Source organism: Engraulis encrasicolus, chromosome 11 (genome assembly GCF_034702125.1).
Source record: "Engraulis encrasicolus isolate BLACKSEA-1 chromosome 11, IST_EnEncr_1.0, whole genome shotgun sequence".
Taxonomy (NCBI): domain Eukaryota; kingdom Metazoa; phylum Chordata; class Actinopteri; order Clupeiformes; family Engraulidae; genus Engraulis; species Engraulis encrasicolus.
The window spans coordinates 47,280,762-47,293,261 of NC_085867.1; the positions used below are offsets into that span (position 1 = coordinate 47,280,762).

At 43.2% G+C, this 12,500-nt stretch overlaps 1 protein-coding gene across 2 annotated transcripts in view; it reads right to left on the reverse strand.

Moving 5' to 3' along the window:
• Positions 1 to 379: 379 nt before the first annotated feature.
• Positions 380 to 12,500, reverse strand: part of cabp1b (calcium binding protein 1b) — a 71,301-nt gene continuing 59,180 nt past the window's right edge. For both annotated transcript variants that reach the window (XM_063211394.1, XM_063211393.1), the window contains 6 exons: positions 12,001 to 12,031; positions 9,976 to 10,119; positions 8,870 to 8,979; positions 4,077 to 4,151; positions 2,800 to 2,872; positions 380 to 427 (listed from right to left, as the gene is read on the reverse strand). In XM_063211394.1, the coding sequence (XP_063067464.1) occupies positions 402 to 427; positions 2,800 to 2,872; positions 4,077 to 4,151; positions 8,870 to 8,979; positions 9,976 to 10,119; positions 12,001 to 12,031 (459 nt within the window). In that variant the 3' untranslated portion in view covers positions 380 to 401. The remainder of the gene's footprint in view (positions 428 to 2,799; positions 2,873 to 4,076; positions 4,152 to 8,869; positions 8,980 to 9,975; positions 10,120 to 12,000; positions 12,032 to 12,500) is intronic.

The following is a 12,500-nucleotide window of genomic DNA, read 5'->3' on the forward strand; positions in this document are numbered from 1 at the left end:
TGAGCGGCAGGTGCAGGGACAGCCGCCATGTTGTTATCCCGTCACAGCGCCATTTCGAAGACACTCTCTCATCATCATACGGCAAGCAGGTGGTTTCTTTATCTTCAGGGAGAGGATGCTGTCACATTAGTGGTAGATGACTCCTTTTGGTGTTTGGACCGGGCAAATCAGGAGTCATTTCGTTCATGTTGATGACTGCCACAGCCCTCCTCCTCTTCCTCCTCCTCCTCCTCCTCTTCATTCTCCATTCTATCTCCCTCCCTTCTCTGGGTAAATGATCATCCAGTCTTTTGTTCCTTTATATATATATTTTTTCTTTCCCTCATTTTTCTGAAGGGTTTGGGGCTTGAGGGTGCAGTCCTTTTTTTTCTCTTCCTTCTTCTTTTTTTCATGCTGTCATTTTAACGAGACATCATTCGCACAAACTCTGTGGGGATAAAGACAGACAGGCATGAACATACAGTAATCACAAATGTCAAACGGGGCAGAGTAAAAACATCACAGACAGTTTCCTTAAACCACTGAGTGACCACAGTGGACTTATAGAAATGATCCCTTTTGGTGTCATATTTGAGACACAATTTTTTTTTTACATTTCATCAACGAGCGTGGAAGCAGGTCCGACGACAGGGGGTGACAAAGGGGTATGTTGTCCCGGGGCCAGGGACTTAGCGCTATCCCAGAATTGCATCCCCATTACATTGTATGTATTGGGTAGGGGGGGGGCCCTTTCAGATGACTTTGACTGGGCCCATGGTGAAAGTTCCAAACATGAGACATGAGACAAGGCGTCAGAGATCAAGATGAAAGCTGAAGCTGAACTGAGACTTAGTGGGTGAAGATGACAAACACATGCATAAACGAGTCCATTTCCTCCCAAATGATCTCATCTCATCCCGGCACTCATAAAGCCCAAAGCATTACAGTTTAATTGCCTTTGGAAATGAGTAACTTCATTGCGCCCTCAGTGATTGAGAGAGAGAGAGAGCTGGGGGTGAGCTGGTGGGCGCAGGCTATTTTTGGCCTAGAGCCAGTGGCGGAAAAATTGCACACAGGGCCCCAGGGCAAAAACACTTATCGGGGCCCCCTATATGGCCTGACAAGATCTCAATTGGGCCCCCCAACACCAATGCAAGAGTGCCCTGGGCCCAGGGGGCAAATGCCTTGCTCGTCCTCCCCATAGTTCTGGCCCTGCCTATAGAGCGATGCAGTGTCTTGTCTACAGTATACGAGGCTTGTGTGTGGAGGTGGGTGGGGGTGGGGTGGGGGGGGGGAGGGGGGGGGGGGGGGGGGGGGGCTGTGTGTGTGTGTGTGTGTGTGTGTGTGCTCGTGTGTGGAGGGGGGGGGGGGGTTTCTGTGAGGCGAGGACCTGCCTTGCCATGCCATGCTCTTCTTTTCTTGCGGGTCTATTTCTGTCCCCACTGCCTGTCTGCCTACCTGCCTGCCTGCCTGCCTGCCTGCCTGCCCGCCTGTCTGCCACTGCCTGTCTGCCTGCCCGCCCGCCTGCCAGCCTGTCTGTCTGCCTGCCAGCCTGTCTGTCTGCCTGCCTGCCTGCCTGCCTGCCTGCCCGCCCGCCTGCCTGCATGCCTGTCTGCGTGCGTGCGTGCCTGCCTGCCCGCCTGTCTGTCTGCCCTCCTCGTTTTTTCTCCGGCTAATCTTTATGAGGTGCCATAATCCTGCGCTCCAGAGATAATCTGACAGAACGGGGGTCGCTGGCACATCCCCCCTCCATCTATCAAGCACCATGTTCTCTGGATGCTCTCACTATTTTTCTTTCTTTTTTCTTTCTTTTCTTTCTGTCTTTCTTTCTTTCTTTCATTCTTTCACAAACAACACACAAAAACACTTGACACTTTCTCTGCGCTACCTTTTCTTAATCCATCTCAGTATCTATTTCTTGTCAAATGCTATGGTTGTTCCAGCGTTAAGTCTCCCTGCAAGCCTCTCCAATCTGTCTATCGGTCTCTTTTTCTGCCCTCCTTTCTCCTCCCTCTCTCTCTCTCCCTCTCCCTCTGTCTCTCCCTCTCTAATCTCTCTCTTTCTCTCTCTCACTCCGTCTCTCTCTGTCTCTCGCTCCGTCTCTCTCTCTCTCTCTCTCTCTCTCTCTCTCTCTCTCTCTCTCTCTCTCAAATTCAAATTCAAATTCAAATTGTGCTTTATTAGCATGACTGTAATGATACAATGTTGCCCAAGCATACAAATAACAAAATAAAAGTGTGAACATTTACATTCTCTCTCTCTCTCTCTCTCTCTCTCTCTCTCTCTCTCTCTCTCTCTCTCTCTCTCTCTCTCTCTCTCTCTCTCTCTCTCTCTCTCTCTCTGTTTCTGTCTTCCACTGACTGGGGAGACTTCAAAGAGCATCACTGTGTCAGTTCCTAGTGAGCTGCGTAAATGTAGGTCGCTTCACGTCACCCAAGGATTCAAAATGGCCTTGTAGGAAAAGTACAAGAACAGTCTATGCATGCAGTACAAGTGGAATTGGTAAAGAGATGCAGACACATGCACACATGGGCAGGCACACACACACACACACACACACACACACACACACACACACACACACACACACACACACACACACACACACACACACACACACACACACACACACAATCATACACACACAATCATACACACACACACACACACACACACACAATCATACACACACACACACACACACACACACACACACACACACAATCATACACACACAATCATACACACACACACAAACACACGGTGGCATGCACCCATAGCAGGGTGTGTTAATTGAGGTCAGCTGGAGAGAGAGATCACCTTCGAAGTCCACGTGTCCATCTCCATTCAGGTCAATGTCCCGCAGAATGTCTTCCAGATCCCTGTGGCCCACCTGGAATAGATAACAAACCATTAATTTAATACACACACACACACACACACACACACACACACACACACACACACACACACACACACACACACACACACACACACACACACACACACACACACACAAGCACATATGCTGAGACACACACAAACACACACACACACACACACACACACACACACACACACACACACACACACACACACACACACACACACACACACACACACACACACACACACACACACACACACACACGTGTGATATGATGGAGAGACACAGTGTTCATGTCATGTACTGTAAGTTTATAGCCAGAGTTATGGATACTCTGCGGTTACAACATATCTGTCAGTTCTAATGGTCATAAAACACAGAGTCCATAATTCGACTCTCGAGTGTACTACACTCTCTTGTTTAAGTCAGTGAATCACTGCTGACACATACAGTACATTCTCCACAGGGCTGAACTGGCCATCTGGCATAGCGGGCATTTCCCCGTGGGCCCCGCACCCTTGAGGGCCCCTATTTTCAGAAATGTAAAGAAATATATACTACATATATAGGCCTATATCTTTTTTAACATTTCTGAAAAAAGGGAAAAGGGCCACCCCGCAGGAGTGTGGGGCCCACCGGTGAGTCAGTTTTGTGCTGTTAATTATGAGGAGCCCCTCTAAGCCAAAAGTACCCTGGGCCCGGGCCCTATTTCTCCCCCCAGGCCAGCCCTGATTCTCCATACAGTATCCATACAGTCTGCAAAACTCATAAATAAAAGTCAAGAGCTGCTTGTGAGCAACATTTTATCAGAACTCCACATTTCCTCATAACATGAATACCTGAACAGCTTGGCGGGGTGGGGGGTGTCATTAAATTGCCTACTCACTTCAAAATGGGGGTTCCAAGTAGGTGACCATTAAACTTTGTAGATGTGAAACAGTTGGAGTCCACTGAGGAATGCAGTTTCTAGACATTAATTTTGGATTTCCAAGAAGCATGCATAGTAGTCTGCGCACCCATGCACACTCAAACACACACACACACACACACACACACACACACACACACACACACACACACACACACACACACACACACACACACACACACACACACACACACACACACACACACACACACACACACACACACACACACACACACACACACACACACACACACACACACACACACACACACACACACACACCTGTTGGCCGAGTAACTTTTTCATGGCTTCTCTTAGCTCTGCAGTACTTATCTGCCCGTCGCCGTTGGTGTCAAACTGAAAATAAAAAGACAAAAAAGGAATTAGTCAGCTGAATGTGTTAATAGTTTTCCCCACATTCACGTAGGCAACCCAACTTTCAAAGAGTAGACCATTCTCCTTTCAACAAACAGGGAAATGAGTGATTGCTACCTGGGTTGCTACACACTATTCCACACCTTAAAGGTTTAAAATAAAACATCGCCAAAAAGAGATGAGAGTGACGATATGGAATGCACATTTTGAACATGAGCAGAAATTCAGTACAAGGGGTCAGTACAGAGTACAGCAGTATAAAAGTAACTAGTAATAGCATTACACAGTGTATTAGATAAGTAAGGTAAATCTGACGACTGGTTTGGAAATAAGAACATGTGTTAGACTACTCTTTACTAGGGGTCAAGTCAAGTCAAGTTTATTTATAAAGCACATTTCATATGGCTTACATAGACTCAATGTGCTGTAAGATTAAAAGGAGGAAAAGTAGAAAATTTAAAAACAGCACTAAAACTGAGTGAAAATATAAACATATATAATAATAGGTAGAAATAAAACAAAATAAAACCCATTGCAATGATAAGACCTTTTAAACACCAAACACTAGACTAGACACAAAGTAAAATCAAAGTAAAAAATAAAACACATAAAAACCCTTAGGAAATAAAACAATGTCAATAAAAATCAACTCAACCAAAAGCTTGTGTAAATAAAAACGTTTTAAGACCCTTTTTAAAAGCGGGAGTAGAAGTCACTGACCTTAGTTCTAGGGGGAGGGAATTCCAAAGGGTAGGGGCACAATAACTAAAAGCACCATGTGCAGTGTTGGTGTTAATTTTGGGGACGCATAAAAGACCTTTATTTGATGTTCTCAACGAACGGGTAGGATGGTATGGAGGGATGATGTCAGAGATGTAGGTAGGGGCCAAGCCATTTACTGCTTTAAAAGTGATCAGAAGTATTTTAAAATGTATTCTTTGTTGTACAGGCAGCCAGTGAAGAGATTTCAGAATTGGGGTGATGTGTCCAAATTTGGATGTTCTTGTCAGTATTCTGGCAGCTGTATTCTGAATGAGTTGGAGTTTGTTGAGTGCCTGTTTTAGTGAGCCCGGCATATAGGGAGTTGCAGTAATCAAGGCGGCTGGAGATAAAAAGCCATGAACTAGCTTTTCAGAGTCCTGAGGAGACGAGAGGCCACGTACTTTAGTAATATTTCGCAGATGGTAAAATGCCGTCTTAGTGATAACAGATATATGTTTGTTAAAATTAAGATCTGTATCAAGGGTCACACCCAAATTTCTGACATCATCACAAGGTATTACCTGAAGGGGGGCTAAAAACGTACAAAGATGTTTCTCTACGAGCCTTGGGGCCTACAACTAAAATCTCTGTCTTGCTGTCGTTTTTTTAACAATAAAAAAATTCAGACCCATCCAGTTTTTGATGTCTGAGACACAACTTATTAGGTCATTTACTGGACTGGGGTCATCAGAGGAAAAAGAAATGTACAACTGGGTATCATCTGCATAGGAGTGATATGAGAGACCATGGTGCCGGATGATATGCCCAAGTGGTTAGCATATATAAATTAAAAAGCAGAGGGCCCAGGATTGATCCCTGAGGTAATCCCATGAGAGGTAAAAATCCATAGAGTCAGAGAAGAAATTGTTAATAGTGACAGAGAAGGATCTCTCCATTTAAATAAGAAGTGATCCAGGCAAGGGCACTACCGCAAATGCCGATTTGATCTTGTAGTCGTTGGATTAAAATCGTATGATCCACAGTGTCAAACGCAGCACTTAAGTCTAGAAGAACCAGAACAGATACTTTATGGTTATCAGTGGCCATTTTAAGATCATTGACAACTCTGATCAAAGCAGTCTCTGTACTATGATTCACAACGGAATCCAGATTGGTAGGCATCGAAAAGGGAGTTGTGGGACAGATAAGAGTAAAGCTGCTTGTAGGCAACCTTCTCAAGGATTTTACCTAAAAATGGTAAGTTTGAAATGGGCCTATAACTCTCAAAAGCTAAGGGATCAAGGTATGTTTCTTTAACAGAGGAGTAACCAATGCATGTTTAAGACAGGAAGGGAAAGTACCAGAGAGGAGTGATGAATTAACAATATTTAAAATGTCAGTAGCTAAACAGCTGAAGACCTCTTTGAGCAATTTAGTAGGTATAGGGTCAAGGGAGCAGGTAGCAGAGCCTAGCTGTCGAACTATCTCTCCTAAACTCATCTTGATGAATAGGAGTAAAACTGGGGAGACAGGCTTGGCTGGGCAGAAATTGACATGGAGAAATGTAGCTGACAATCAGTATTAGACGGTATGATATTGCTCCTTATAGTTAAAATTTTATCACTAAGAAAAAGTTGCAAACTCATTGCATTTCTCTACAGAGTGGAGCTCTGTAGGAATTGTAAGTGGAGGGTTGATAAGTTTATCAATGGTATTGAACAGTATTTTAGCGTTATTTGAATTTTCAGCAATGATCTGAGAGAAGTACTGCCTTCGAGCTTTCTTGATTTCATTGTTATACATAAGAATATGATTCTTATAGTTTACAAAGTCAGCCTGCAGTTTAGATTTACGCCATTTTCGTTCGTAAATGCGACAGATTCTTTTAGATGTGTTAATTGTCTGTGAGGTTCTCCAGGGTGACCTACGTTTTCCTGAGATAGTCTTAACATGCAATGGTGCAATACTGTTTATAGTTTGCATCACAGCAGAGTTAAAAGACTTGACTAAGGTGTCGCAACAGGGGGATACAATAGAGTCACAAACAGAGCCCATGGGGGAGACAGATGGCACAGATATCTGGCTCAGGTCACATGACCGAGCAGCATTAAAGGTCAAAATAAAATTTTCTGGGGTATCTTCCCTGATCCTGCGTCTGAGAACCTTTTTCACACCAGATACATGTCTAGTCGTTGGCCAGGAGACACTAAAATATATACAGAGGTGGTCAGAAAAACCAACATCTAAGGTGCCATTTATAGAGACGTCTAAGCCTTTTGAAATGACCAGATCTAAGGTGTGGCCATGGCTGTGAGTAGGGACAGACATATGTTGTGTGAACTCGAAGGATGACAAAAGCTCTGTGAACTGAATTGCCAGGGAGTTAGCCATGTCATCAACATGAATATTAAAATCACCAGAAATAAGAATACAGTCATAGTTGGTCACAGTATTAGATAAAAAATCCTCGAAATCAGAAATAAAACCCGCATTATATTGTGGTGGACGATAGACTGTGACAATGAGTAAATTATTTGATTGCCTCAGGGCTAAATATTCAAAAGCAGCATATGGACCAAAAGAAACAGTCTTGCAGGGAAGCATGTGAGAAAAAAGGGCTGCTACACCCCCCCTCTCTGATGTTCACGAGAGCAGTGGGCAAAGGAAAAGTCAGGTGGTGATGCCTCAAGAAGTTCATAGTTGCCTGAGGTATCAAGCCATGTTTCAGTAAGGAACATACAGCTTAATTTATGGGAGGTGATAATGTCATGTACCAGAAATGTTTTATTACGAAGTGATCTGACATTAAGAAGGGCCATCTGTAGGTGATGAGAGGGGCTACTTATTGCCTGTGTAGTTTGATCCCCAAGTGATACAGCAGGAGAGGGAGAGCTGCAATTAACAGCAGGACCCATAGTAGAGCTGGGTATGTTTGTGAACTGGATTGGGTCATGCTGTGTTGAATGTCAAGGTGTGCTGAAAGCAATGAACTGAATAAAGTTGGTGGTTAGCTCTAGTAGGCCCAGTTTGTTTGGATGCACCCCATCAGATCTATATAAAAATGATTTGGTCCAGAATATATCAAAATTAGCAATAAAATCATGACCAGCTAGATTGCAGAATTGTTTCAGCCAGGTATGGAGACTATGCAATCTGCTGAAACGCTCTGAATTACTGGAGCTAAGTGGGATAGGGCCTGACATTATGCAGCGTTTCCCGAGGCTTTCAACAGTGAGACATAACGTCTCCAGCTCATTCTGTAGCTTCACAGAGTTCCGGGCCATGACGTCATTTGTCCCCACGTGAGCAATGACAGTGTTTATAAATGGGTGTAAATAATAATCAATACAGTATGTATCGACGCATCAATCCTACAGCCAACAATCGAATTGAATTGTATAGTATCATGGGGCATTCGAAAGTATCAAATAAAATTGATTCGCTGGCCCCTGTCCAAATGCAGAGGTAAAAAAGTAATTGGAGAAAAATTGAACCGCATCGTACTGTGGGGCATTCTTAAAGGGACACTGTGCAGGAAATGGTCAAAAAAGGTACTGCAACTATGCTGCTCACTTTAAACTGGGCTGCCTATTGCCAAATTAGATCTTTACATGAAAGTTTTCTAAGTAATAAACAAATATTTTCTTGTATGGTCCAGGTAGAGTCATTTTTGCAGCTAAAAATGGCTATTTTTGGAAATTCAAAATGGCAGACCATGGAGAAGATCCCCCTTTTCATGTATGAAAACTGCAATTTTTCCAGTCATAATGAATACTTAGAATGTTATGGTGGTGGTAAGTATTCATGAAAAAGGTAACATTAGTGAATGGGCAGAATGAATTCTGGAAATAAACAACTAAAAATCTCACACAGTGTCCCTTTAAGTATCGAAACTAATCAAATCGCTAAATCGATATTGAATCGTATCGAATCAGTGTGATTTACACCCCATCTCTTTACTGAAAAAGTAGTCGGACTACAGTAATGAGCTACGTCACCTCTTTAAAAGCGTCTCTCAGCTCCTTGATCCCGATCATGTCCGCCGTCTCCGCCAGCAGCTTGGGGCCCATCAGCTCCACAAAGTCCTCAAAGTCCACGTGGCCGCCCACTTCATGAAAAAGCACACACACACACACACACACACACACACACACACACACACACACACACACACACACACACACACACACACACACACACACACACACACACACACACACACACACACAATAGGGTCCAGGTTACAGCCAGTGTTGCCAGATCGGGCTGTTTCCCGCCCAATTGGGCTGCTTAGGATGGCCATCTGTGGATAACAATGGCATTTAGCAGAATTTTTGGCCATAGAAATCACCAACATAATAGGGTCCAAGACCCTGTTTCTCGACAGTGTCGTTGCTACCTAGTTAGCAACTTTGCAAGTTGTCTATGGGAAATAGCATTGCAACCAAGTAAGTTGCTAACTTAGCAAGTTGCCTATGGGAAATAGCATTGCAACCAAGTAAGTTGCTAACTTAGCAACGACACTGTTGAGAAACGGGGTCCAGGTTACAGCACAGCAAACTCAGTCAGGAAATCTAGCTGATGCCAACAACACACCTGGCCATTTAAAAAAAAATCACACAAATTCTATACAACATACACACACACACAAAAATGCTCTGTATATTTTTCTTTCTGTCTGACCTAGGGCAGGAACATTAATGAGACATGTTGTGCGTGCCATGATTACTTTGGATTGATGTTTATTGTACGTGCATAAATAAACTCACATTTGCACTGTTCATTATGTCTCAGTGGGTGTGCAAATACCATATACAGCACACACACACACACACATGCAAGCACACACACACACGCACACACACACACACACACACACACGCACACGCACACGCAAAGACACACACAAAAGCATACACACACACACACACACACACACACACACACACACACACACACTTTCTCTGTATTATATTTAGCAGACGCCTTTGACCAAAGCGACTTACGGGGGAGGACATTTGAGCAGGAACAGGGTAAGGCAGGGCCCCCCCGGGCCTTAGTTTGGGGACCCCTGGGGTAGGGGGTCAGCACGCTGCACACTTACAGTTCATGTTGATCTGCTGGCTGAGTTCGATGAGCTCCATCTCTGTGGGCATGTAGCCCATGGTCCTCATGCAGTTGCCCAAGTCCTTGCAGCCAATATAGCCATCCTTGTCCTTGTCAAACTCCCGGAATGCCTCGCGCAGCTCTGCAGACAGACCAAAGGTCAAAGGTCGAATTACGAAACAAAATGGATTGTCATCTCTATACACAGCCATTTTTTTTGCGGTAATTCAGCATTTAGTCCAACTCCTGAAATGACTTGTGCAGTGCAGTTCTGTCAACCAAATGAAACATAGTTCAACTATAGCTTCACATTTCAGAACTACTGTACGTTAATCGACCAACAGTGTATACCATATGTGGTAACACTTTACTTGACGCCGGTGTCATAAGCATGTCATTACAGTGTCATAAGAGTGTCATGAAACAGTCATAAACATTATGATGTCATAAACATTTTATGACTGTTGACCTTAAGTGACATCCGGTTATGGCAAAGACAACCTTGGGTTGACTAGGCCAACAGTCATAAAATGACATTGACATAATGTTTATGACACATGCATAACACTATTATGACACTGTAATGACATGCTTATGACACCGACGTCAAGTAAAGTGTTACCCTATATGTCACCATTTATGTCAAATTTTGTCTACTTATGGATTGCAGATTTTTTCTGTACACAGTAAATGTTATGCTTTTGCGACTTACCATGTTTAAACCTCCAGAATCACCAATCGTGTTAAATAATTATTATTGTTACATTGAAAACTTAATTCACACTGAACGTTCTGTATGTTTCATGTATCATGACGACCAAAGAAGAAGTCAAAGATCGGTTATTTAATCAATACATTGTTTATCCTTCAGAATTGTCCATAGCTCCATCAATTAAAACTAAATGTATGTTTGCCCATGCTGTTCTGGGTCCACGTCAAATCATGATACTAAGTCATAATTCAAACTGAGCGTTCTGTACAGATAATTCTGCAACCATGTTGACATAAAACATTGTCTCTGTAAACAGTGAGGTCTCGCAACAGCTGATTTTGCTATGACAGCAACTCAAAACAAACCGAACTAAAAAGTCATTGACACAAACACACACACACAAACACACACAGACACACACACACAGACACAGACAGACACACACAGACACACACAGACACACAAACACACACACACACACACACACACACACACACACACACACACACACACACACACACACACACACACACACACACACACACACACACACACACACACACACACACACACACACACACACACACATTCTCTCTCTCTCTCTCTCTCTCTCTCTCTCTCTCTCTCTCACTATGTACAGTCGCTAGTTACGTATACACATAAACAATGAGACAGAGAGATAGGGGTTTTAAAATAATCCATATGTAAACAGATTGACTTTCTGAATAGCATGGCTATGAAACTGTGACAATTACTCTAAGTTGTGCAGACAAGCAAGAATGAACAGCTGTAATTTACAAACACCACCAAGTGTGAGTGTGTGAAAGTTTGTTGAGAGTGTGTTTACTGTATGTGGATGTGCTCACAACATGTGCATGCAGGGATGCCAACAGAGAGGGACAAAAGGGTCAGTTGTCCTGGGCCCAGGAAGAAAGGGGGCCCGGAATTGAGTCCTCATTACATTATATCAAGTTCAAGTTTAAGTTCAAGTTTATTTAGCCATATCAACAGTATACAAATACAGTTGTTAGGAATGTTACTTGGTGTGCTCACACATCAACACAACAAAAGACAGAAAAACAGGGGGATACACAATAAATAAACAGGCAATGGCATACAAAACATTGGAGACATAGAAAAGTGCAATGGAATATTTAAAGTGCATGGTATGTACAGAACAGTAGTACTGTATGTGTATTGGGTGGGGGTCCCTTTCAGATTACTTTGTCCCAGGCCCGGGAAAAAGCTGTCAGCGGCCCTGTGTGTGTACATGCATGTGTATCTAGACTGGACACTCAGTTTTGAACTCACCATCCATTTCTTCTGGTCTGAGCTCTCTGTCCTGAAAAACAGGAGTAAAAGGATAAAGAATCAGAACCAACACATTTATACCCTTTAAAAAAAACCAAAACGGGGCAAAAGACCAGAGTACTGATGGCCCTGTTTATGACTGTGTTATGCAGCACACACGCCAGCAGGGGTGCTCTAGAGCTGAGGAATCGTAACATGTCCACCAGGTCCTTGCACTGACAGGAGGGGTAGAATAAAATAGGCTAGAAGATAAATCATTGAATGTATAATAAAAATATACTGTATATCTGATCGTGTTCTAGAATAATGGCTTGAAGAATTAGTCACATATTGCCTGAGATGACAAAATGTGCCCATAAATATGGATGCAGAAACAGAATCTAGGCACATTTAAAGACTCATATTAACTATGATAAGGAATCCCTTAAACTACAAAAAGTACATTACAGCCCCCTCCAGTGCTCCCATCTATACGTGACGAAATACCATTTGTGGAAGAA